This window comes from Gossypium raimondii, chromosome 5 (assembly GCF_025698545.1).
Source record: "Gossypium raimondii isolate GPD5lz chromosome 5, ASM2569854v1, whole genome shotgun sequence".
Classification (NCBI taxonomy): Eukaryota; Viridiplantae; Streptophyta; class Magnoliopsida; order Malvales; family Malvaceae; genus Gossypium; species Gossypium raimondii.
The window spans coordinates 8,781,837-8,808,446 of record NC_068569.1 but is presented as its reverse complement, the minus strand read 5'-3'; the positions used below and the strand labels follow the sequence as shown (position 1 = coordinate 8,808,446).

Sequence of the window (26,610 nt, the reverse complement as noted above, 5' to 3'; positions counted from 1 at the left end):
ACAAGAATTGCAAACCCTTACGGGCGCCCTAGTATTGTTGCTGAAATATAAAAAGAATAGAATTATTTTATCAGGATGATAGGAATCAAAATTTGAATATTCCTTGATGCTTGATGTGGATGGATCATAACAAAACTGACCATCTATTTTCCAAAATGCTTGAATTATCAAAAAACATTAATTACAAACAGTAAAAATAAGTGATTTTGTCCTCCATATTTTATTAAACATAGTCATTTCCCCTGATAAAAAAAATACTATAATTGTTAGGCGATTAAAGTCTAAATAAATCATACAGTCAGCTTGTAAGATAAAAACCGAAATCACTAAATGAACATTTTAAAAATGATTGGCTTAAGCTCACAGAGGCGAGCGACTGTTTCATAATTCACTGCCACTGCCTTGGGGCTTTCACAACCCTAATCTTATATACATCATAAAAACTGCAAAAGCTTTACAAGTCTAATTATTAATATACTATTATTCTTTTGTGGGGAACAAATAGACAAAAACATGTTCATGCATTTCGATCTGTCCTGCATCGTCGAAATGCCTTGGTGAAGTACCCAGAGACAGGAGTCTTAGGAACCGGAATCAGCTTTCCAACAATTGCCAGAGGCCAGCTTCAACACATAATAACAACGATAGCAGTCATCAATGAAAAGGGTTTTATTTATTTATTTTTGTTTTAGTTTAGTGAACGTTCCATGCTCAAAAACTAGTAGCTACTTCAAATTTAAAACCATTCTTGAATGAACCGTTTAATCAATGACAAAACAACTTAGATTTGTCTAATCTCAACTCACGTTAATTAGCATGAGCAAAATATAGAGTAATGTGGATATTCCCACATTATATCAAGGTGTATTCAGATAACTCAAATTGACAAGAAGAAAAAGAGCTTACCTGATGATGCCAATGCCAAGGGATACAAGCCATAGCTTCCAATTAAGTCTAACCGTTTTGGTAAACTTTCCAAGGAACTCAATTATGATTATCTAAGACAGGCTTGGAATTAGTATCACCATTCACACGTATATACTGAGCATAAAAGATCACTACAAACAGGGAAAAAAAGGATAAGATGATTGATCACCTGAAGAACAAATGTAAATCCAATTATTCCCATAAAGAGGTAGTTTTTAGTCACTCCTTTGAAGCAGTTGATTTCTTCCGGCTTTCTAGCATTAAACTCATTGAATATCTGTGATTTGGAACAGTATTTAAGTTTATTACACTAGTTGCAAATCTGATTCAGATAGATATGCTTCAGCATTAATGTAGAGTTGTAGACGTCTCGAACATAAAATAATCAAGGGTTACCAGCACATTTAGTACTTGAACTATAGTCAAATTCTCAATTTAGTACTTAAAAAGTTTAAAAATTTGAAACCAAGTGCTTGAATCTTTCCACCAATAATGCTAACCAAATTATTCAAATAGACGATGTGTCCAAAATATCCAATAGAATTGCAAAAAGCAGCACGTTGATGTGGTTTTAGACATGGCATGTTTTTTATTTGATTTTAGGCATGTCATCCATTTGACTAATGGTATTATTCTCGTGGGCAAATTGATAAATAGGAGCAAAGATTGAGTACCTATTTGCGATTTTCTAAACCCTTAGGTAACAAATTAATAATTTAACAATAGCTTGGGCACCAAATGAGTAATTAACCTCAAAACTAATACCAGCAAATCGAAAAACTGACCCAAGTCAACAAGTACTTACCTGACACATGACAAATGCATTGAATATCAAAGTATTCTTCACGTCATAAGCATGTTCCCTGTCATGGTCATCCTTCAAATGAAGAATGGTCAAGCCCATGAAGTTGAGCACAAGGAGGACAGTAACTTGATACGAAGCCTGAAATAACGTGTTAAAAGATGATAAAAGAACATGAAACTGCAAAGCTACATTTCCAGACTGAGGTCTGAGTCAACAACTCTCTCAATTTAATAAACTTGCAACTATGACATGTGAAGAGGTAACAGGAGAACATAATTAGTCATATTGTGAGGGCCCAAGAAACATGTACCTGTAGGAGTAAGTTCCTCCACATGATGTTTGTAATTAGAGGTTCCCTGAGAAATCAAACAAATATATTAAACACCCAAAGACAAGCTTGAAAGAGTAAATCCAGATCATGGTTGTTAGACGAGTTAGAAAGAGTAAACATGTTGAAAAGAGCGACCAGTAACAGTGAAAGACGTTTAAAAGCAAGGCGACTCTACAAGCCTTCCCTTTCTCCCCACTGAACTCTCTTCAACCCTGATTTATTCTTCAACAAGCTCAGACAAATATCCTGATGCAGGACATCTTAGGGGATAGGATATTAAGTTAAATCATAACCTTTTTTTCTTGAGAAAGAATAAAAATTAGATAACTCAGGATTCCTTGATTACATCACACAACGAAGAAGAGGCTTTGTATCACACCTAGGGTTCCTTTGGAGCCACAGCCAAGGATGATAGTAAGCTGAAATTCCGAGCATGTCTATGCCCTCAAGCACACTAGTTTGTATAGACCCTCAACTTGGACTCCAGGTCAATAATCTTAATTTGAACTCAAGAAAACAGAAGATAATAAACTTGAGTTCAAACTCAAGAAAACCAAAAATAAACTTGACTTGAAAAGAAAACACAGATAATAAACCCTAATTAAATGTAAAATACTAAATGTATCCTAGATCTACAAAATATTGTAATTAATCTTCATAAATATAACAAGAGTATGAAAATAAAATCTCAACTAATCCCATAATTAGTTTCTTAGCATTCTGCATCATTCTTCCCTTGGAGAAAACCAGTGCTCGAGAATTAAAGGGTTATAGTATAAGAAATCTGCTGTAAAACCCAAAAATAGCACTACCAACCCAAGAAATCCATCTTTCTCTTATCTTTTCTCATACTGTAGTCTCTCTTAAATCAGTCACATTCTGTGACAGGCAGAAACTTGGTTTCTTTCACATCGGATAATCCAAGAAATGAGAAGAACTACGAAGTATAATTGTACATTCATTGAAGCCTTAGAATGACAAACATGGTCATGTTTCAAAGATAAACCGAATTGGAAAATTCCCCAAAAACGTTGGTATATTTTCTCAGAAGAAGATCAAGTTATTTGTAAGAACCAGAAAACTGTAGTATTTTACCCTTCTAAATAGAGAAATATGAATTTTAATAATTAATTTGATAGATGGTTGCCGTATCAATTTTAGAAAAAGTGTTGCTATAAAATTAGAGTTCTAAAAACCAAAGTACACAATGGAAATTGACATGAGCAAGGGAGTTCAAACCTTCGGCCAACTGGTGACCTATGCATAAGGTTGTCTGTTGGTGGTTCAGTAGCCAATGCAAGTGCTCCAAGAGTATCCATGATCAGGTTAACCCATAGTAACTGTACCAAGAGAATTCAAATTTTCAAACTTTGCTCATCACAAAGATTTAATCTACTTAGCTCCTTAGGTTGACTAAATTATAGTAACGCATCCTACCGGTAGTTTTTTCAACTTTCTGTATCACAAGAGAAACAATAGAAAGTCTGGATTCTATTCAGCATACACATTCCACTAACTTTGAAGTTTCATCGACACATACAGACAGATACAGAAGGAAAAAGTTCAGTGAACAGCCCAATCAGGCTTTTAAACTGTAATGCCCATCTTTAGAACATGATAAAACCAATTATGAGTTGATACTTGAAAAGCCTATTTACAAGCTAAGAGAAAAAGAAAAGCTCATTAAATTTTTAAAAGGACAAACCACTTCTATCCCACTTCAATACCTTAATTAAATTAAAATAATTTATTTCTTAAAAAATTGCATATAATCATCAAAAGTATATGCAACCTGAGAAATGTTTTGCTGCATATCGCTACACAAAATAGCCACCAACTAACTTTAGTACAACAAAATTAGCTAAATAGAATACTCTTTTCCCTTTCCCAATACAGAAACCTAGATGTATCGCGTTCCTGGTAACTATGGACCCAACCCATCCAGAAACATGCACCATCAAGGATGCAAATGACAAACCCATATAGAGTATTTGTACTATCTATGATGATACTATGGTACTAATATGTAAAGGATTTCAACCATCATCGGGCTGTTAACCAGAAAACTGAATCTCATAAGAGGTTGGAGTAAATTAGGGTATTTTAGCCATTTTTATTTTTAATTTTTTGCAAAAACAAGATAACTATCATTAAGGTCTAACCTTTTGAGTATAGTCAAATTAATTCAGAAGAGATGTAGGGACATTGAATGGGTGAAGAAGAGCTGTACCTGCACTGAATTTAAAGGAACATCACCGGAGGATATCGCTGCCACAACATTGATTACAAGAGCTGCAACATTAACTGTAAGCTGGAATTGTATAAACTTCTGAATATTGGCATAGACAGAACGACCCCAGCGAACAACCTAAATTAAGGACACAACATTGAGCTTCAATTAATGAAAATTTGATATAAGCCTTTCCTCAAATTCAGCAATAGGATACAGGAACAGAGGAAATAATAATATCTATAAGAAAGCATGCATCCACTAACCTTCACAACTGAAGCAAAATTATCATCCAATATAATGATATCTGAACTTTCTTTTGCAACTTCAGTCCCCTGAATACCCATAGACAGACCTATATCTGCCTAAAATACAGATAGAAAATGCGAAAAAAGGGGAGATAAGCAAATTAAGGTATGAAAAACATGGTGCGGTCACCATGCAGTACCAGAGACAAAGCAAGGGTTCACTAGATTTAGGGACAAAGCTGTTTAAATGGAAGAGTATTGATCCATGATGGTTCACATAGCTGGTTGTATGCAACAGAACTGTTTTCAATGTTTGATGACAGGCAATCAGACAATATTTTGCATTAATAAATTGGTGAAGGTTCAAAATAGTGTGGAAAGGCATAAAATTTGGCATTTCAAAATGAATATGAAAGAGGATATGCAAGTATACCGAGATACATATGGATACTAAGCCAGTGCTTAACACATACAAGATACATCATAAAGCATCATCATTACAAGGGAAAAAAATTCTCACAAATTTAACCTAAAAAACAAACCTCATGAAGTGCAGGAGCATCATTAGTACCATCTCCAGTCACGGCCACAACATCCCCTCCCTTACGTAAGGCTTGAACAAGCAAAAGCTTGTCGCTTGGAGAAGATCTCCCCATTACCTACGGAACACTCCCAATTAACCACATTTTCATGTTTGAATAGACTATGTAGCTTAGCTTGAGAAAAGTTATCAGGATCTGAAGGAAATATAATCAGGAAATTATAGCCAAAAGATACCGTTATTTTCTTGGCAATTTGTTCTCTTTCTTTATCAGATAACTCTCGGAAAACCCTTCCTTCAATAATGGTAGGCTCAGTAGCATCTTCAGCAGAACTGAGTATTCCACACTCTAAAGCTATTGCTTTTGCTGTTTGGATATTATCTCCAGTGACCATACGTACCTAGAGATTCAATTGGTTCCAATTAGTGACTTTCAGGTGGTTTAATAACTATTATATAGGTATCCATGTAGTTCTCCAAAAACTTAGTATCATTTGCAACAAATACTAAGCATTAGTTCAAAACTATAGTAATTAAAAATTAAAGGAGGCAGAAAGCTTGGGCATTCAACATATTAACTTGATATAAGTAGCATTGCTGGGAATCGAGGGTATGATAAATTTTGATGCTAATCTTAATAAGCATCAAATCACCTTAACACCAGCATCCATGCATATTTTCACAGCATCTTTGACACCTGGACGACAAGGATCCTGCAAGTGAAAACTATATTAGATAAAGAAAAGGCAGTTTATGCCTTGGTGATGCGAGGTGCTGCCTTAGCACTGAAGAACAGAAGTATCTCAGACCCCTTTCAGGTTGATTGCATTTTATCAGGTGCATGCTTCTTTATAAGCTCGACTAAGTGAAGTTCTCTCACATTTATTTTATACTCAATCTTTTATTTAACTTTAACTTTACCTTTGATAGCAGACAAGAAGGACATATCAAACTCATTTGAGTATACAACAAGAAACTTGGAACGTAAGAAATGGTGCATGTTAGCCAAAAAAAAGAAGAGGTAAATTTGCATGTTTTTTAGGACAAAAGTGGATCAACCTTTAAAGTTTATCAACAGAATTATATATCTTGAGCTTATTTTATTATACACACGCAGACAACAAATATAAATATTGCGCCTTCACTTGTAAGAATTTTTTTGTGTGTCCCTTGCACCTCAAGTACATCACAAGTCCTTGCAAACGCTACTAAATGTATAAGGAAATCCACCTTTTCTTAATAGATGCAAGATTTTATTTCTTATCAGTATAAAACAATCGATGGGTCAGTAACTTCTTTGCACTGACAGAAGTATGAACAATGAATTTCTTTAAGCACTAACATTTACTGACAGGAATATATTCAATAATTAGAAGATAGAAGATGCAATAATAATGAGGCACAAAAAAACATAGCAAGATGAGTAAAAATGACACTCCAAAATCCCGACATGCACAAAAAGAATGACACTACCAAAGTTAAAAAGTGGGGGAAATAACAGGGAAAATGCCATGGAATAAAGATTAATAGTTCATTGTCAAATTATTCTGGTTTTTCTTTTGTCAGAATTAATTACCCAACTAAAATTCAATGAGTAATTTGGTTTCTAACAACAGATCTACTTAGACGCCCCTGCATGCAATACTTTGTTTAGTGATTTATCATAAAAAAATTGTTGCAGTTAAAGGGGAAAGAGGAGTCGTTTCCATCTTTGACAAAAAGCTTTGCATTTCCATTCAGAGATGCTAGGCATAAATTCATTTATAGATTACAAAAGATAAAGTCAGATAAAAGATAGACAGGCCGCTAATTGACAAGTAACCAGTTCTGCAGATACTATTTTGGTAAAAGTAGATAATTCCTACCATAACTAAAAAAATAAGTGTACCTTTATACCCACAATAGCAAGTAAAACGAGGTTATCTTCAGGTAAGATCCATCCATTAAAGCCCTCTTCATCAGTGGGAACTTTTTCCTTTTCACATAATCTATATGCAAGGGCTACACAACGCAAGCTATTTACAGCCATCTCATCAATAGCAGCCTTAAAAAATTCCTGCAAAAAGGCAGTTGAACATGAAAATTGAAGCATCCACTGACATTGAGTGATGGCCCATTGTTTGTGATTAGAGGCAATTGATGCCTTGCATGATGTTCTCAAAACACAGATAACCAAAATATGCAATGCTGTTAGTTGAACATATCAATTAGCAAATAAATTGGTATCAATAAGCAGCAGCATGAAAAACTTGATTTCTGGTATATTTCTTACTTGAACCCGAAAACTAGACTCGACCAATCCGAACCCAAACTTAATTTGACCATAAAGAGTCAACAGGTCCAGGAACGGCTTGAATCTAGAACAACCTAAATGCAAAATGGCATGAACTAGAAATGGCCTGAATCTGGACCAAAACCCAAAATGACCTGAATCCATAATGTGGGACCCAAAAGACCCGGCCTCAAACCCAAAAACGACCTGAATCTCAATGACCTGAAATTCTAAGACCCGAATTAACTTTACCCAGATTTGCCTGACCCAAAACCTAGGTCTAAATAGTATTATAGACTTCTTAGTTCTTATGGACTAAGCAATTTATTTATTGGTAAGAGACAACCTTTGTTTACTAATGTATTTTTGACAAGGTTTAGTTTGTAATTAACCATTACTTTGTAATGGGTTTACACATGGTTTTCGTAAAACAATAATCAATCTGCATATCATCACATAACCATCAATACAGCAACGAGTCCGCATAAATATGGTAAAGTTGCTAAAAGCTAATGCTGGAGGCTAAGTGTGTATCATATAAAAAATGTGTATAAAATTTAGGAAATCTTTCTAGAGCATGCGTGCATGCTTATGTGTGCCTGAATATACATCATCACAAACCTTGTCTTCGTTGATGGACTGCAGGCAACCATTTGAATCAATGTACCCAGAACATGAGGTTAAAACTATCTCAGCTGCTCCCTTCCAATGTATGCGAACTTCAGAATCAGCCTGCCATAAAGAGAATAGAAACAAATTCGCAAGTAAAAGGCTTTGTATAAATTCATAAATTGTTTTCAATAATCCAGAAACTTCAAAATGTTGGGCAAGAAAGCTTTCTTTTAATGTTCTGCATCACCTTAACTAAATTCTACAAGAAAGCACATGAACCTGGACACTTCAACAAATAACCATCAAGTAAAAACACCTGAGCAAGGAAGCATCATTGTACATAGGGCAGTTATATACTTAGAGCAGCTAAGAAATCACTGTTTTCCTAGGCCAAAACTTCAGGTCACCTAAGAAATCCATATACATAGGCTGAATAATCACTGCCTGGAAAGCCATCACATTTCGTTGTGGGAAGCAAAGACATTTGCATTGTTAACAAACAAAAATCAATAAAAATTATTAGCATCTGATAAGAAAATATCAAAAGATAATTTTAAAAAAATAATAAAGGGAAAAGAGGGAAATCAGAATCAGGCCAGAGTACTAAAGCTTTTCATATTTATTTTCATTTTTTTTTTACTTTAACCAAAAAATAAAAGGTTATCCACCCCAAATTTTTTTCTCACACAACGGCGGTACTTCTCTTCCCAAAAGCCAAAACCTGTTAAACCTATTTTTCCAATTTTCTTTTAATTTTTTCTTCTTCATAAAAACACAAAGCCGTTAAAACATTTTTCTTTTTATTCTTTTATTCTATATCCCTATGTTATTCCAGCAGGCAAGTGAGCCATAACTGGCTTCTGCCTTTATCTGCATGGTAGGGGAAAACTGCACCAGCTCTGACCAACATGGTTAGAAGTAGGGGATGGCAGATTAATATCCCTCATAAGAATCTCTCTCTCCTCTTTGCCCCCCTTATTTCTCCTCTTTTCCTCCCTCTTCCTCCACTGAGCTAACTCACAAAATGTAGATAATAAAGCAACCAAGGTTTAGCCAACTCCTTTCCCAATCTACCAGCCAAATACAACAAAGGACAAGCCTGCATAACCCAATCAAGAAGTTCTGGGCAACAGATAACATTCATGTCCTTAAGACAGTCCAATAATACACTAACAACTTCAACTATAAATTGAAATGAAAATGTTGTCACTTCACAAGATCCGATGAAAGTTGACTTGGTGCAGTTAATAGTGATATGAATTCATATAGCAGACAAACTGCCATCAGAATTCAAATTCACCAGCATCTAATGAAATATAAAGTGAAATTAAAATCTATCACTCTACATAACTTGATGACTGCTTTAGATTAATTAAATTTTGAAAATGAAGCTAACAATGATATAACTCGTGCAAGTCAACATCAATTCAATTGGTGATCAGAATTCACATCATAAGAGCCAAAGTTAAAAAGAGGCCAAAATTCTGTTAGATATGTTTGAAACCCAAAACTGATATGTAAGCAGGAAAATCTGCTTATTGAAATTCATGCTTAGAAAACTTGTCAGTCAAAAGTTTGACCAATTTCATCTTCCTAACAAAAAAAATTAAACTGGGGAAATAACCAAGATGCTTCTGTCGAAGTGCTCAAATATGCATCAAATGCTAGCAGAATAATCATGCACAATTGTATCAATATTTCCTAGATAGAAATCATCAATTGTTTTGGAAGGTCATTAGTGCTTTAGCCATGAACAAAGAATGTAATTAGTTTACTTACTTTCTGTAATTTCATTTTAAAACTTTCCATTATAGTGCAAACAACAAAATCAAAATGCATCAAAAAATGAGACAGAAGCCACTACCCCTTGTAATGCAACACCTCCTCGCTTTTTCTCTGAGTTGAAAGGGAAGACATGAAGGATTTTGGAATCTGATCGGATAATATCAAATTTCATTCCAAGCTACAAAACAATTTTTAATGATTAGTATGTACAAACAAAAGTAAATCTAAAGTAGATGATTGAAACAAGTTATAGGGGTACCTTTACAGCCCAAGAAAGTATAGCCTTTTCTGTGGGAGATCCAGAAATCTCAATATTGCCCCCATCCTGGAAAGATAAACGCAATTTAATGAGATTTCCTGACTTATGAGCATAACAAAGGTAACCTGCAGAACCAATAAGTAAAAAGCGGTGGAAAATCTAGATACTTGAGAAAATATGAACTAAGCAAGGCAATCTAATCACTCGAATTAAGAAGTACAGGGAAAATACAAAAACAAAAACAAAACCCAAAACAAAGCACATTTCCATTAGGAAACTATGTGATGTAACAGGAAGAAAAATGATTCCTACTAACACAAAAACAATTACTTAGACCTCATTCAAAAATCACACACAAATATTCTATAGGAACACTAATTTATGCATGAGCAGTTATTTACCTTTTGACCTTAGCATAAATTATTAGATGAATTAAAAACAGAACTAATCTTTCTTACCTTTGGCACAAAAACATTCCCAGTGCTATTCTGTGCAACTCCTTCGTTCAATAGAGATACAACTGATGCAGGCAGCTGGGAAGAATCAGAAGGTGGATTTATCTTCTTTTTCCCAACAAAAGCTTCAACAACAGTCATCTGTTATACAATTAATCAGTCTGATATCTAATGCCTTCAAACAACTAAATTAAAATATAGAAACTGTAACCTGAACTAGAGAAGAATATTAAACACTAAAGCTTTTTGATAAGTCATTGGAAAAATTAAATCAGCTGAAATTAATATTTTCAATGATTTAATTTTTAAGCTTTTTGATAATCCAAACTGAAAAACAATTGATAGAATTTTACAATGAAAAGGGTTGAAAATAATGAGTGGATAGAGAACTACTTATCACTTAATGTGGAATTTTTCAATTATTTTTATTCTTTTAACATTATCCTTTAGACATTTTACCTTTAAATTCTTTTTAAAATTATTATTTATCAAACAATCCAATTACATTCAGTACTTAATTTTAAGTAATATACCAAACAAATGATATAACTTAAATTCAGTACTTAATTTTCAACACTTACTTTATCAAACAACACCTAAGATTATATAAACCCTAATTCTCTTTCATTTACTAGAAAGCAAGAACTGTGTTGAGTATTTTTACATCGCAACTTTCCTCCCGTAAATCTCTTCCTAACAGAAAGAACCAAACATACTGAAGCATTTCCCCATCTATCAAGTGTGAACGTGGAAAGTGCATAACCATAGTAGTGAAAACAAAAGGCAAGTAGATTACAGAGGATCAGTTTCTACTCATAAGAGAATAGCTATCCACATAAAAGTTACCCAGTATAATCAAATTTAGAAGCATCCATGCTCTTTAATATAGAATTAACCTCATTCAAAGTCAATGTTCCAGTCTTATCACTGCAAATTGTTGTTGCGGAGCCCATGGTTTCACATGCTGAAAGCCGACGCACCTGTAAATCACGTCTGTTAGATAAAAAAGCTATAACCAAAAAACTTCGATACAGAAGCAACCATGGAAGTAAAACATTTAGAAAGTAGAATTATGAGCTTGCCAAAGCTTTATCTGCCATCATCTTTCGCATTGAGTATGCCAAACTGTAAAAGTTCAAGTAAAGAACAAAACCATAAAACTGTGAGAAGGAAAAGTACAGGAAAGTGCTTTCAACAGAAGGAATTTAATTGTTAGAGTAGCAGGAACAAGAAAGGACTCACTGAGCCGGGATCACTAACTAAAAAGCTGCTACTTAAACTTACGTCAAGGTAACAGCCAAAGGGAGCCCTTCAGGCACAGCAACAACGACAATTGTAACCTGGACAACTCCATAGTTAGGAAATCTTGGACTTACTTTTAAATAAGAATAAAAATTTTAACATCATTTTTGTTCCATGAGAATAGCAAGAGCTGGAAAACATGTTGGTTGAGCAGGTTTGCACATTTTCTCATTCAGATCATTTTGGGATTCAAGTTGTTTCAGGTTCAGGTCCTTTCGAAGTTCAGGTTATTTTGGATTCTAATTATCCGGTTTAGGCAGAGATCAAGTAAGGGCTAGTCAGGCTAGTTTTATATTTTATACAAGCTGTAATTATTTCAGCATGCATTTTGAGTTAAGGTAGAATTTGGGTTCAAATCATTTCAAGTTTTGGTTTTTTCAAGCTTGTTTGGTTCAGGTTTTCGCGGTTCAGGTCTTTGATATTTTTGGTCAAATCGGGTTTCGACTTTTTTGGGCTGGATTTTGGGATTTGGGTTCATTTTGATACCTCTAGGAATAGCTATTCCATTCTAGTGCTATTTCAAATGGAACAGTCTTTCCTATTTTTTGGTTCACTTCACAGCTATTATAATTCTAGTCATATGGTCAAATTTGAAATACCATTCCCCAGTCCAATATTGTATTAGCTATTCCTAACCCATTATGAATAGAAACACTATTTTGTGGACAACTTTAATCTTAAAATTATTTTTGAATGTTTAGTAATATAGTATGGAGATAAAAACAACAGCAGTGGTGCTAATCCTACCAACCACTATTGGCCAGAGAATTAAAACACACACACACACACACATCATTGCCAAATATGGTTGTCCACTGTTGCAGCTTGCAATTGAACACCAAGCAGCAAAGGCCATGTACATTTCTATCTGTAGCAGCACACCTAAAAGGCACTCTAGTGCCATGACATGTCAATCGCAACACCACAAAGGCACAATATGAGGGCATATCAGGCAGCCAGCAGCCAAATCGGGCCCTTGCAGCACCACAATGCTGAACTGTCAGACATACCTAGCTGCGGCCTGTGATGCACTGTTAAGGCATGCCAGGGGCAGATCTAACCCGATGCAGCGCCAAATTAATGCATCAGCCACTAAAGGAAGACAAAAGAAAAAACTGGGGGGTGGAACAGAAGGAAAACTAATATATATATAAAAGAACTGTGGTCATTTTACTAAAGAGTTAAATAGTCTCTCTTTTTGGATTATTATTGCATATTTATTGGTACTATTCCAACTAGACAAACTATCACTATTTTCAACTAGATAATTGCATGCGGAAATGTAAAAGTTTATAACAAAACCAAACAGAAATATAAGATCAAAATCCTCATTTTCAGGAAGGTAAGATAACACAATACTAGGTTTTATTCCCATCATGTAATAGTGTAGATGTATTCCAGTCTATTCTTAATAATTACTATCTGATTCCCCCTCCAACCACACATGACCTAAGGGACTACAGTGTACTTACTGCAATTGTAAAAATTTTAACAACATCATTAAATGCATCATCAAAATTAGTGCGCCCTTTGATGAATTGTTTAGTTCCATCTGGATCTTCTGTATGTCCAGTGAAGTATCTAGACAACCAATCAAATAGCAACACATTAGATGAAATCCAATTCAACTAGCATGAAAGTAGAAATTTACAGATTCTTACATACCTTGCCAAAAGAACAACAAGCACAGAAACAGCTACAGAAAGCCCAACTATGCCTATAAAAGTTGCAACTCCATTCAGGCGTACCTGCAGTGTGTGATGCATAATATGCTCAGGATGCAGCTTACTAACTGGAAAGAGGCACTGTTAAGGCACATTAAGGTGAAACCTGCAAGGGGGTCTCTTCACCAGTGTCCTCTGAGATACTGGCCATTAACAATCCCCACTCAGTATTGATTCCAACACCGGTCACCTACAAATGATTTGAGAAAGAAGATTTTAAATGGTTTGAAAACAAAAAGGTAAAAACCAGGTTATAATAAAAAAAATTCTAAGGAAAGATCAAATATACATTGAAGGAAGTGATGACAAAGGTCACAATCTACCTAAGAGCCTATCTCTTCTCAAGACAAACTCCCTACTAAAGGGATAAAGACACGGGCCATCAAGTGCCACATGCCAAAGTATACGAAATCAGATACTAAAGAAAAGTTTCTATTCCTCACCAAATAAAAATAGCATGCTGCACTTCATACCATAAACCTAGTAAATGTTGTTGGCAAATCAACATTTTTTTTTCAAACCAACAAAAAGTGTAGTAACATGCACAAACAATCAAAATTAGTTGGCAGTCATAAAGCAATTAAATATTTCTCAAACTACATATCTGTACAATAATCATATCAGATAATGAACTGAAACATAAAAGATAATATGAGTTAAAAGATGCAAACTACCATTAGCTCAAATCAGAAACTAGCCTATACGAAACCCACTACTATATAGTACACAGAACAAGCAACAATTAGAAATGCAAAGGGGCAATGCCAAAACAAAAGCACATACCCATTCCTACTGTTTCTTCACAAAATCCATACCAAAAGGAAGAGTAAAAAGTTAAGTGCACATAGCAAACAGCATAATGCAGAACTAATAAGTTACAAGTGAACATCAAAATGCATAACAAGAGCTGAAGAACACGGAGGAGGGCAAAAAAAGGAAAAGAAAAAGAGCGAGGTATAGCTTACCAGCATGGTACCTACACCATCTGCTACTTTGCAGCCAGACATCAAAAATGGTTCATTTTTATCCTTATAAACCTACAAGAAAACTTATGGTTAAAAACAATGAAAGCTGAGTTATAGATAAATGTATCACCAAAACAAGCAACTTACAATCTTGCTTTCTCCAGTCATGCTAGATTCATCAATCGCTAGAGAATGGCCGTTAACTAAGACTCCATCAGCCGGGACCTAAACAAAGCATCCAACTATTATTTAGTGCGAGTGCATATCAATATCAACACCCTGAAGAAACAACTGAATGACCCACCTGATCACCTATTTTCAAAGGCACAACATCACCAACAACAACATCATATATTGAAACCTTCACAATTCTACCACCTCTCACAACCTGAGGGGATATTCAAAACAGAAAAGTTAAGAATAAACAAAATTGAAAGTAAATTGAAATGGATGCCATCATACTGCAACAACACACACCTCTAATTGGATGTTTCGCTTTTCCTCATTAAGATTTTGAAACTGAAGAGATTGACGATAATCACTAGTAGCTAGTAAATAAGTAAAAGACAAAAAAGTTAGAAAGGAATTATCCTGCACTAAAAACAATCACCTTGCTTTTAAAAGCACCAACGTTATTTAACTCAGAAGGGAATCATTTTATTTTTGAACATTGGTCAGATTTTATACCTGTAACAACTATAACAAGCAAAACAGCTAAGAAAATGCTACCCCCGTCATACCATCCTTCTTTCAAACCCTAGAAAGAATGTCAATTAAAACAATCAAATAAATAAGGGGAAAAAAGACGATAAGTACCAGTAAGAAAAACAAAAGAAAATCTAAGAAAGAGAGAAACAAAGAAAATGCAAAGTAGACATAGGTGACTAACAAAAGGCAATAAGCAGAGGAATAAAAAGTAAACAGAATAATAGATTCCAAGTGTAAGAAACGTATGTATCACATTTCATAATTCATTTGAGTAAAATAGATTTCTTCACTTCAGGGCCTGTCAAATAGGAATAAATACACACCAGAAGAACATCTAATGATATCCGCATGCCAAAGTGATTTTTAAAAACCATAGAATCAATACATGCTTTAGACAAATATCACGATGCTTCATATCTTGTGAAATGTAAAATTGCAAATGTGGAAAATTCAGAACCTGCAATTCATTCACATCAAGTTAAGTTGATCTAGGATATGATAATAAAAAAATTAAAATTACAAATTACAAATTCTGCTTCACCTAATCATCCATACCATAAATATATTAGCACTTCTACTGCCTTTACATTAACTTCTTTGTGCAATCATAGCATATAAACAAAGTGTCAACTCATGCCAAAAAGCACAATAGTTAAAACTTTCAAACCCATATAAAGAAGGGGAGCATTAACACCCTAGCAAAGAAACCACTATCCAAGATACAAACATTAGTAAATACAATAGTAAAAAGAAAAGTTGAACCTCTGTCTTTATTCCCAACCCCAAAGACACAGAAGCAGCTACAATCAATATGATAAGGGTTAAATCTTGCCATGCCTCCCAAAGGAACCTCTGCAAAACAGCATAGGTATCACTACCAGCAAGCAAAAATTCAACCATAATGGTAGAATTTTAAAACTAATAAATAAGGACTAAGAAGCAAATAATATACCCAGAAACTCCGTCCCTTTTTCCGTGGATATGTATTTGATCCAAATGCAGTCTTGCGGTTTAACAAATCAACCTCATCCCCGTAAATTCCCGTCTCTAAATTTGTTTTCAACAGATCAGACAACCCCTTAACCTGATGAAGGAATCCACCATGAATCACATCAATTAACCATAAAAGAAACACCAAGTAAAATGATAAAATTACATTAACAGGTAACTTACCCCACCATATTGTTGAAGAGCAGATAATTTATGATCCCGGGTCATCAAAGCAAGTCGTTCTAGTCCAACTGCAAAATCACCAGCAGCACCTGGCAGTGTAACTGGGGTACCTGACACTAATAGCACAAACACATGAATATAAAAAATTTAGGTGGAATAATGCATAACAGAAAACTCTCTCTAAAATTCTCTTAATTCTCTCCTCAACCTTGTTCTACCCTACTCAACCTGGCCACTCCACTCTTCCTTCACCTTACTAACCACCATGTGCCACTACACTCTACTTTAGGGTCTGCTCTCATCTTCCTTTCCGCCATCTACCAGCACACCCTATCACTTTTTTGCAAATCCTCTACAAAATGCTTCTCATAAATTTAATATTCCATGGCTCTTTAAAAAAAAATACAAAATATATCATGAAAATGAAATTTGAAATATAAAAAATTGCAGTAGTATTAAAGTTAAAAATGGAAAGATAACTTGGGTTTGGAAAAGAAGGGAAGTATTAGTGCTTTTTACATATATGCATATTATGTGGAAAACATGAAATCAAAAGTTTGATTAGGCTTGCAAACAACTCAAAAAAAGAAAAGATAAAAAGACTTGAACATGCCCCAACTCATTCATCATCACTTGAGCTCAAGCTAGATTCAATTGTACATCAGTCAACAAGGAATCCACATTAAGTCAAGCCATAATTGACTTCTAACAACTTGAGCAATGATTTCTTGTGAAGGATTCTTCCATCCTATACACTATACCATACCTGTGTTCCTCCCAGCACTTTCCAACAATGCAAGCTAAACAGCAAAGTCACTACTATATTTCTACTATTTACCAAAACTAGAAATTGAATTGAGAACTTAGACAAAGAAAGCCCTCAGATATAGAACTATGAGAAAACTTGGAGCTAAGGAATACTGCAAAGAAGCATACCAATTCCCTTTTCCCCAGCCAATTTGAAAAGCAATGCTGCCTGCAGCAACATGCAGACATTAGTCAGACTTTACTGGGACAAAAGTATCCAAGTGAAATTTCATATAAAATATATAACATTACTCTTATGACTTGTGCATGAGCTCTAATCATCCTCTTTCTTTGCTCTTTTTCTTCTTGTTTTCTTAGGTCCAGAGTATACCGAAATCGACGAGAAGCGTTCAGCACAAGTGCCGCTTGCTGTAAAGGAAAAAAGAACTAGTCAAAGCTCCAAGAAAAATAAGAGTCCCCAACTCCTCATCCTATGCAAAGACTAATATGGACAACTATTAGTGCATACCGAAAAAAAGGAAACCATGAATTTAACATGGCACAATGCAAATAATAATAATAACTATATGAAGTTAGAAACACTTGTTTATAAAGGCATGAACTTTTTAAGAAAAAATGCCCATATGCTCCATCTAACAAGTTCCCAAGAAGATGTATGATAACCAAAAGGTCATCTGCAAGGAACAACACAACAATTACAACTTGAGACTTCAATTTTTATGTCCCCAGGTTAAAATCCTAACAAGGTTAAGGCAGAATTTATCAGATGTGAGAGTACTATCACCCATCATGTTGCTCAAAATCCAACCACTAGTTCATAAAATCGGGTCAATTTACAATAACAATAATACGAGAAAACACAATTTTCAAGCAAGTTAGTACCTCAATTTGCAAGTACAAAGTCTACAAAGTACTTTCAAGCTTCTTATAAAATATTTGTTAAGGTCAATGACATGCTCAATGAAAATGGTTGTTGAAGATTTAAAAGGAGAATATCACACAGGGCATTCGCACATACTCTAAGTCTCTAACTTTATATTGAACCCAAAAAAATGTCTCTAACTTTCTATAATCATACCAGCTAATCTGAAGGAAGCCATTACACTTTCTTGGGAATATGAGGCTAAGCATTCAAAATTTCTAGGGAACACAACCACAATATTATATAAAAAAAACTACTCAAGAAAACCTTCATTGTAAGTAAAAGATATGTCACCCAAGATATGTCACCCATTCAAGGGTCCTCAACAAACCAAAAAGTACCCAAACTCAAACCATATAAATATAAAAATAATACCCCATTAAAAAAATCTCAATGTGACAAAGAACAACCAACAAAGTAGTTCCTTGCATTTTTTAACAAACAACAACACTTGTAAGGATAAGAAAGATAATCAGGAAAAAACTTCAATGGTTTAATAAAGAGGATTGTTCTTTCGCAACAATCATTGATTCTAACTTAACTATAAAAGTAGGAGTGTACTTAGTAATGTCAACCAAACAATTCAAACAAACAATAGCCACTTCAATGAATAGGGAATTCAATGTATTTGCCTTGTACAATGAAAATACGATCAAGTTAAACACCATCCTTTTGCAGGCTAGATATGTTTCGTTTGTCAATCACTTGTGCAGTATTAAGAGTAACAGTCTATCACAAGTCAGGAACCATTCTCTTCCCACACAAGAGGTTAGCAATAAGTGGTCACAACTAATATTGCCCAAGGTTGCTAAACTATTGGAGAGCATTGACTTGATGATAAGGACAAACTCATGAAGCAACATTGACAATGAGAACTTAATTCCTGGACCTCTTAACACACAACTTGTTGAGACGTTCCTGAGCAATTAAAGATAGGTCACCTACAATAAACTAAGATGCTTCTTGCTCGTAGCATACAGCCTTCAATGATAACACCATCTCTCAAGCCTGCCTATTCCGAAGTATAATAGGGTACATGGGATTCTTTGACTTCGTAAGAGATGCATTGTGTCTTTACCCGTTCTTACCATACTAGTACTTTTTCAGGTGCATTTCACTCTCTCTGAGTTAAAGTGTTCTCTGAGCTGCTAGTTATCTTTTACAGAACTAACAAAGCTACAGAGACCATTGTCTTGATCAATAACTCTTAAAGAAAGAAATAAAATAGCAAGGATGCGTTGCTTGTCCCATTCAAAAAAAAAAATTCAATATTAGCTTAGCTGCTAGACATGCAAACCTAAAACAGTAAAATGCAGTCTTCTGATTTTATTTCTACAATGCATGCGCTGAGCTCATCAAGTACCTAAATGAAAAAGAGACCTCGCAACACCAAGTTTTCAATTTCCACCATCAGTTTTTGTAAGGATATAATAACTTAAAATCTTCTCAGAAAACTCCAAACACTCAAAAACAACATATTTTTTAATACCTTTAGTTCTAAAAATGCACCACAAAAGAAACAAACATAAATTTACAACCTCATTCCGAAAAGGAAGAGAATGAAGTTAATGTAAAATAGCATCCTAATTGTAAAGCTACTTGGCCACTACATACAGGAAAGAAGCAGAAAATGTCATGGGAAGGCTCCTCAGTCTCTTAATGGTTCAATGGCATGCTTAGAATAGGTTATCCAGCTCAAGCTTAATTGCCTGGAAAATTGTGAAACTAAGCCTACTAATAAGCCTCTACTCTAAAAATGGAGTTGGCAGAAGATAAATTAGCAGAAAAATTAATGATTTTTTTTCCCTTCAGTAGTCAGTTGTATCCTTGCTGTCAGTTGATGGTCAGTTGATGTAAATTTGTTGAGAACTGTTTGCTGCAATGGTTTGCAGGATGCTGAACTTTGTAGCAGGGCATCATGCTCTCTTTGAATAAATAAGATAGCAATCATACAGAAATTGAGACTTAATTGTAAAGCAACCACTTTTCAGATTGATCATACAGCATCCTTAATTGCTTGCTCAGTACACTGATTGAATGCAACATGATAACAAGAAAGAAGCTGATGTTTTACCCATGATTCAGTTCATTCCGGCTGTCATATAAATAAAACATGGTGGCACGGCAACCTTAAGTAAAAGTTTCATACAAGAGACACACGCCAGACGTAATGCATACTCTATTCTGATGTTAACCCATGCAAGCATTCAGCTTAAGAGATGGAAATATGAAATGATGTCATTCCAAGCTTGCATTAAAAATGTTATCCATCACTGAGCAACCTCCCACGTCCATTGCGGTGAATAAAAAATAGAAAAAGAAACATAATAGGTCACACATAGAATTGAAATGGAAATTCATTATATTACCACTAAATCCCTATATAAATCACTCTTTTTCCAACCCATTACAATGAGAGGAGCAAACAGATAGTGAGAAAAGAAAAAAGGTTAAAAGAAGGATTACCCTCCAGCGCTTGAGGGTCTGGGGGGTAGCATTCTTGGTTTGATCAATGTCGAAGGGATCAGAGGTGTCAGCATCAGGGTCAAGGTTAGTGTTGAGGTCATTATTGTCCTTAGAAGGGCCGGCCTCCAAGTCTTGGAGGCGACCATCGCCGGAAGAAAAGCCGCTCATATTGCTGATGGAGATCCTAGTTCAGCAGAAAAACAGAGAGAACAACTGTCGCAAGGGAGAAGGCTAACCCGCATAAAACAGCGGCACAATCACCTTAAAAGGAGGCAGCGGACCACCTAGAAGCGCCAAAACTCAGAATCACAGCGAAATCTTTACAAATAATTTTATTCACTTTTGAACTCTCAAACTAGAAGAAGAAGAAACGGGAGAGCGATATTGGTATTGATAAAGATATAGTTATTAGTACTGGAATTCCCAGAAAGTGCGGAGGATATTGTTAATTGGTAATAGCAAAAAAATCCCTAACTCTAAATGCTTAGCCAATCGCAGATTCCGGAGGGTAAAGCAGCAGCAGCATCGGCATAACATTTTTGTTTTGAATTTAGTTTACGTCTAAATAAATATCAAAGACGGTTAGATTATTTGGAGAGAAATCTGGATCGCTGCTTATCTGATGAAATAAAACGACAGTAAGGGAATGGTGGAATTCTCCCATTATGGGATAATATTTACTATCAACAGTTCAACCACCCAACCCATCCCACCCTAACTTATCAAAACTACTCTCTTTCTTCTAACTAATTCCAAACAAATTTGCGAAAGTTTCTAGGAAGCTTCCGAGTTGAGGTAGGACTTCACTAACGCCAAACCCAATTTTAATAATACTGTAAATATGCATAGTGGGTATAATTTTTTCTTTTAAATTTTAAAAGAATCAAATTAACATAGTAATATCACATATTCTATGACTTATACAAACCTATTTTCGTGCTAGTGATGTTAATGTTTGAAAGTAATACACTGACATTGACTTCCTTCATCAATTACGTAGATGTCTATGTATTTTTTTCTTCATTGTGAATTACAAAGTTGAGTAGAATCTTATTTTTGTGTTTTATATAATGTATAATAAGGCTTTTATACCTTAATTTAATTTTTATTTTTCAATTTAAGAAAATTTGATCATCAACCTTCTATTTTAAGTCAAGTGAAATAAATTTTATTAAATTTTAATGGCTTTATTAAAATTTGCATCAAATAATGATGTGATAATTGATGAGTATTTTATTGATATCGTGACACTACTTTATTATGTATGCAATATTAACACATAACTTTAAAACAATAAATAATTTTAAAAATATAAAAAGGATTTATAAAAAAATTTAAAACTCTTCAAAATTTCTAAGAAATAAACAATAGATACATAAAATAATAAAAATATTTTTTCAAAATTTCAATATATTTTTTCTTAAAATTCTAAAAATTTTAAAATTCAAAATTATATGAATAAATCTTCAAATTTTAATAAGATTTGTTTATAATAAAATTAAAATATACGTACAACCACAAAAAAAAGCTTTTATAAGTTTTCAATAAGAATTTCTTAAAATTTTAAAGATGTTCTAATAAATTATATAAAATCTATAAATGGAAAAGAAATTTAAAAATTCTTAAAATATTCAAAAAATTCAAATTTTATATATAAAATAAAAAAACTTCAAAATAGAAAAACGAATAAACGTCAATTTTATCACTTCTAATATATTTTATGAAAACATGATAAAAAAACTGCAAATAATCGTTAATATATTTTAATACTACTTACGCAATGAAGTTATCTTTATTTTCTATCTTATTTTGATTTTTTCAGTTTTTGTTTGTCATAAACTTTTGCACACTTTAAAAAATGCAAAACAATCCCCTTACATGTTTAACCATCACGCTATGTGAACGAAGCAGGTGTCCACACGATGACAAAAGGGCACAAAAAGAAAAATAAGGCAGGCCAACTATTTAAAGAGGAGATGCGGAGAGAGGATTAAATATGGGATGAACTGGGTAGTTCCAATAAGATTTCAATCTTGAATATAAATCTATTTTTTTGATTTATTTCATCTATTCCATGACTAAAACAGAAAGGGATACACGTTACACCACGATTTTGAATCAGAAAAAAAATTTCAAGAAATGACAAATCTATTCACTCTATCAATAACCGAGCCGGATCTAGTGTGTTATAAGGGATTTGCCTTTTCTATTGATTCCTACAGATTGAATCAAAAACAATTCTTGAATGAGGTATTCAACTCCATGGATGAATCGAAAAAGAAATCTTTATCGGCTCTACCTCCTATTTTTTATGAAGAAAATGAATCTTTTTATCGAAGGATCAGAAAAAAATGGGTCCGGATCTCCTGCGGGAATGATTTGGAAGATCCAAAACCGAAAATAGTGGTATTTGCTAGACTAACTCACCTGTTCAAGTAGCATGGCACCTCCATTAAATAAACAACCCAGACTCCCGAAGATGACGTAAGGCCCCGATAACCTCTAGTAGTAAGCATGATCAACAACATCCACACAGAAAAAGCCCATTGCCATTCATTGTCAAATGAAAATAAATCTTACTAGATATTCCTACTTTATTTCGAAGGCAATGAAGTGTGAACTTTGGTACATCAAATACTTCAGACATGCATGCAGAGGTGAAGCGAAAAATCATAAAACAAAACAAGCTCAAATACCTAATATGCCCCCCATTGCAGCCTGAGCCATTAAATCATCACTCTACCAAAAGAAATGGAGAAATTAAGACGACGTAGAACAAAAAAAGGATTTGATACAGACAGTATATCATATTTGGCAACTGAGCATTCCAAGACATTGTGTCAAGTCCAAAAAAAATACAGTAACCACATCCACATGACATTACTATGTTACTCCATATAAGTTTCTGTAACTGTTTTCGAACCCTTATAGGGGAAGAACTTCAATTAATGGCAATGATGAGAAAACCAACCGATACATACATAAGAAAAACAGGATAGAGTGCAAGTGCTTTTCTCCTTGGATTCACAGCTGAACTCATGAAAGGATAGGCTGCCCATGAGCTCCAAGCCAATGTCACACTAACCACAATCATTTTGATTATCACATTGTCCTTCAACAAACAGATAAGGGCTCCTATATCCAGAGGGAATAAACAATAACCAAGAAGACTCAGACTCTGGAAGAAAATGATATGCCCACCCTGAAAAAATACCAAGCAAACAAACTTCAGCACAAATCATTCACTTAACATCTATGCACAGCATTTTAAACCAAAATTTCAAAATAGTGGCATTCAATCATAAGTTAAATGGGAATTCCCAAACCAGATATAACATTGACTAGATTTCAAAAGCTCGCACAAAGTCAAAATTTACTCTCTAAAGGAGAAAGGCCGTTACCAGTAGTAGAACATTCAATGTCAAGATTATAGCACCAGCTGCAAGCAGTGCAAATGCGACAGCAAATACCTCAGACTGGAACATTTTTTAAGAGGAGAAAAAGTTAGTACTGACTAACAAAAAAAACCATGATAATTTATATAAGAAACAAAATATAGGTTAATAATATAGCAGAGAAAACGAAGGGCCTAAGTACAAGAGATGCCTCTTATACGGTGAAAATATGCATCACAGAAAGATGTACAAGAATATCGTTGTCAAATTAAAAGACTAGAAAGTAGAAAAGAAAAGGCAAGATTGCAGGAGGAGAAATCACAAATATAATACAAGGTTATGCAAGACTGCCGGTAATCACAAAATACAATCAGATGATATCTCTTTAAAATAAAAGCAATATCATCATACATCCAAAGATATTTACAAATAGACAATGCAGCACCTCAAACTATCTTCAATTTTCGCTAGATTGATTTCAATTTTTATCAGTGAATGTTCTGGATCATTTCCATCTCTAAATGGAATGAGAACTTCAATTGCGTCAGAACCTTGCATCTTAAGGACAAAGTATCCAAATCATCTAGCTCCTAGTCCATGATGGGAGAGTGCCAAAACTCATTTAAAATCTATAATTTTGAAGGAGAGGTAATGATCAACGGAGAATGGCATTCCAAGATAACTAAACTTAAGAAAGAACAGATATTACAAAAATAATAAGACCAGCTCAGAATAACAATATACAACCTACTGGAAAGAGGCATAAAACTATATATTGGCCCTAGATCCAAATCTTAAGAAGTACAACTTTAGTTCAAGCCTAGAGTTGAATAAACCTTCAAAACACAACCCATAGGAAAGCTATCAAATATAACAGTAATTACAAACTAAGCCTTCTTCTTAGATAAGCAGTCTACTACATAGATCAAATAATGGAGATAAATTTTAGAAAGAAAAGTCCAAGTTAATGAAAGGGGAAAAATAAATTATGGTGAAGATCTATCTACATAAAGAATCCTTATCTAATTCCAATAGGAAAAATACGCATAGATCTGAATCCTTCATAAGAAATAGCGTCCTTGATCCATCCATGAAAGGGGTAAATTTGATCCATTCAACCGACTTTTTTGTTCTATGAAAAAATAATTACAAATATTCGAAAAACAAAGTGCACAATGCTACTTTAGGGTAAAACAGTTATTATAGAACAGAGTGTTGCATTTTAGAGATTTGTTCGCTATCTGTATCGTCATTTACTTATAACTCCTAAGGACTTTTAAGTGATAAGCAAATAGAAGACAATCAGAAGGTTTCAAGATAAAACTAATTTCCCCTTGTCTGCAATTTAACTTAAATTAACATGATATGCAATACTCTTTTTTGCAAGATCCACAACAAGTTTATTAGATTTTAAAGATAACTGCCAGAATTAGTTAGATGTCCATCAAATCAATTAATCACAACTTAATAAACGCAGGAAGAAAAAAGGAAAGTAAATCGAAGTCAAATGTGAGAGCAAAACCTTTTTAACGGAGGCAGACCACGAAAGCGTGAGTCCCAAGAAGACAATGAAGAAGAAAGGACCCCACAGATCCCAATCTCTCAACGCCTTTCCAGGATCTTCTCTGTAGGGATTCGGAAACACCACCAACTTCAAGTTGCTAACGATCCTGGACAGATCTCTTTTCACGGTGTCCCAAACAGGCTCCGTTAGGGTGTTGGGCGGAGGACCGAACCCGGTGGCCACGATGCTGCTAGAGTTACCGACGGGGGGAGGAGGAGGAGGGGCAGCAGGGACAGACGGCACCTTATGATTGGACGATGATGAAGACTGCGGAGGCGGAGGAGGGATTTTGGACTGGATGAAGGGGGAAGAAGAGACCGGGATGGAGGCCCGAGGTGGGCTTGGAGGGCGGGCCGGGAGGACAGTGGCTGGACCGGATTGGACGCTGGCATTGATTAGATTCTCGATCTCGTCGATGTCCGATTGGGACGAGGGGTGAAGAGGTATCGTATCGCTATGCGAATTTGACATTTCTTTGTTTTCTTGAAACAAAGAAACGAATTTGCTTCTTTGTTTGTGGATAGAAAACGGATCTGATCTGAGTCAGGCGGAAGAGGAATTAATTAAAGACTGAGAAAGAGTGTGTATTTCATTAGTTTGATTTTCTTTCTCTCGTTTTTCTTGTCAAGTTTTTTGTTTGTTGTCTCGCAGCTGATTTCCCAAAACGCCGCCGTTTGGGAGTTGACGCTACCTACATGCCGAGATCGAATAAACGTGGAAGGAGTACGACTGAAAACGTAGAAATGTCAGTGTTACTTAATATTACAATTAGTTGGAAGTGGTATCCTAAAAATAACATGAATATAATAAACATTAAAAAAAAATTAATATATTTATTTTACTATTTATGTTTGAGGTTGGTAGTTTTCTTTTCTAATAATGTTTTCTTCAATATTTGAATATGAGTTCTTCTTTTAAGAATACAATATATTTTATCATTACATCCAATCAATTAGAAAAAATTTAAAAACATAACAACAAAATTATAAAAAAAAAAACATACAAAACAAATGGTATAAACTATATAAATTTGTAGAGTTTGGACAGATGCACATCAAATTTTTGTCTGATTAAGCACATGGCATCCTAAACCCTTGTTAAGACATGCTTAAGACTAATTAACTAACAAAGTATAAAGGTTCTAGTGTGAGCTCCTTA

At 34.4% G+C, this 26,610-nt stretch overlaps 2 protein-coding genes across 4 annotated transcripts; both read right to left on the bottom strand.

Annotated features, from left to right (window-relative positions):
- Positions 1-303: 303 nt before the first annotated feature.
- LOC105768860 (calcium-transporting ATPase 9, plasma membrane-type) lies at positions 304-21,204 on the bottom strand. 3 transcript variants are annotated; one of them, XM_012589085.2, is made up of 33 exons: positions 20,494-21,204; positions 17,397-17,513; positions 17,274-17,313; positions 16,338-16,447; positions 16,117-16,248; positions 15,927-16,016; positions 15,144-15,213; positions 14,934-15,004; positions 14,761-14,844; positions 14,604-14,681; positions 14,457-14,528; positions 13,598-13,681; positions 13,433-13,515; positions 13,240-13,348; positions 11,750-11,805; positions 11,548-11,590; positions 11,362-11,445; positions 10,469-10,606; positions 10,011-10,076; positions 9,831-9,929; positions 7,976-8,086; positions 6,971-7,138; positions 5,736-5,795; positions 5,319-5,483; positions 5,084-5,200; positions 4,560-4,658; positions 4,294-4,431; positions 3,303-3,403; positions 2,043-2,088; positions 1,733-1,870; positions 1,097-1,204; positions 907-998; positions 304-623 (listed from the first exon to the last, which is right to left on the bottom strand). In XM_012589085.2, exons 1-33 carry the CDS (start codon positions 20,659-20,661, stop codon positions 518-520), a joined length of 3,243 nt encoding a protein of 1,080 aa, XP_012444539.1. In that variant the 5' UTR covers positions 20,662-21,204; the 3' UTR covers positions 304-517. The 3 variants fall into 3 exon arrangements, with proteins under 3 accessions (XP_012444539.1, XP_012444536.1, XP_012444540.1); XM_012589082.2 differs by having other exon boundaries at positions 16,338-16,453; positions 20,494-21,203; XM_012589086.2 differs by lacking the exons at positions 17,274-17,313; positions 17,397-17,513; positions 20,494-21,204 and having other exon boundaries at positions 16,343-16,453.
- Positions 21,205-23,245: 2,041 nt separating this feature from the next.
- LOC105769640 (protein YIP4b) lies at positions 23,246-26,163 on the bottom strand. Its single transcript, XM_012590410.2, has 3 exons — positions 25,411-26,163; positions 23,895-23,969; positions 23,246-23,695 (listed from the first exon to the last, which is right to left on the bottom strand). The coding sequence occupies exons 1-3, from the start codon at positions 25,921-25,923 to the stop codon at positions 23,435-23,437; spliced, it is 849 nt and encodes a 282-aa protein (XP_012445864.1). The 5' UTR covers positions 25,924-26,163; the 3' UTR covers positions 23,246-23,434.
- Positions 26,164-26,610: the final 447 nt, after the last annotated feature.

Excerpts from the sequence above, each read along its gene's own strand:
- LOC105769640 (XM_012590410.2), bottom strand. The coding sequence starts at position 25,923 with ATGTCAAATTCGCATAGCGATACGATACCTCTTCACCCCTCGTCCCAA. Across the intron at positions 23,970-25,410 it reads GGTCTGCCTCCGTTAAAAAG|TCTGAGGTATTTGCTGTCGC; the intron begins GTTTTGCTCTCA and ends AAAATGTTCCAG. Across the intron at positions 23,696-23,894 it reads CATTGAATGTTCTACTACTG|GGTGGGCATATCATTTTCTT; the intron begins GTAACGGCCTTT and ends GTATTTTTTCAG.
- LOC105768860 (XM_012589082.2), bottom strand. The coding sequence starts at position 20,661 with ATGAGCGGCTTTTCTTCCGGCGATGGTCGCCTCCAAGACTTGGAGGCC. Across the intron at positions 16,454-17,273 it reads GGCTGGGGAAAAGGGAATTG|TGTCAGGTACCCCAGTTACA; the intron begins GTATGCTTCTTT and ends TTGTGCTATTAG. Across the intron at positions 9,930-10,010 it reads TACTTTCTTGGGCTGTAAAG|CTTGGAATGAAATTTGATAT; the intron begins GTACCCCTATAA and ends ATTGTTTTGTAG.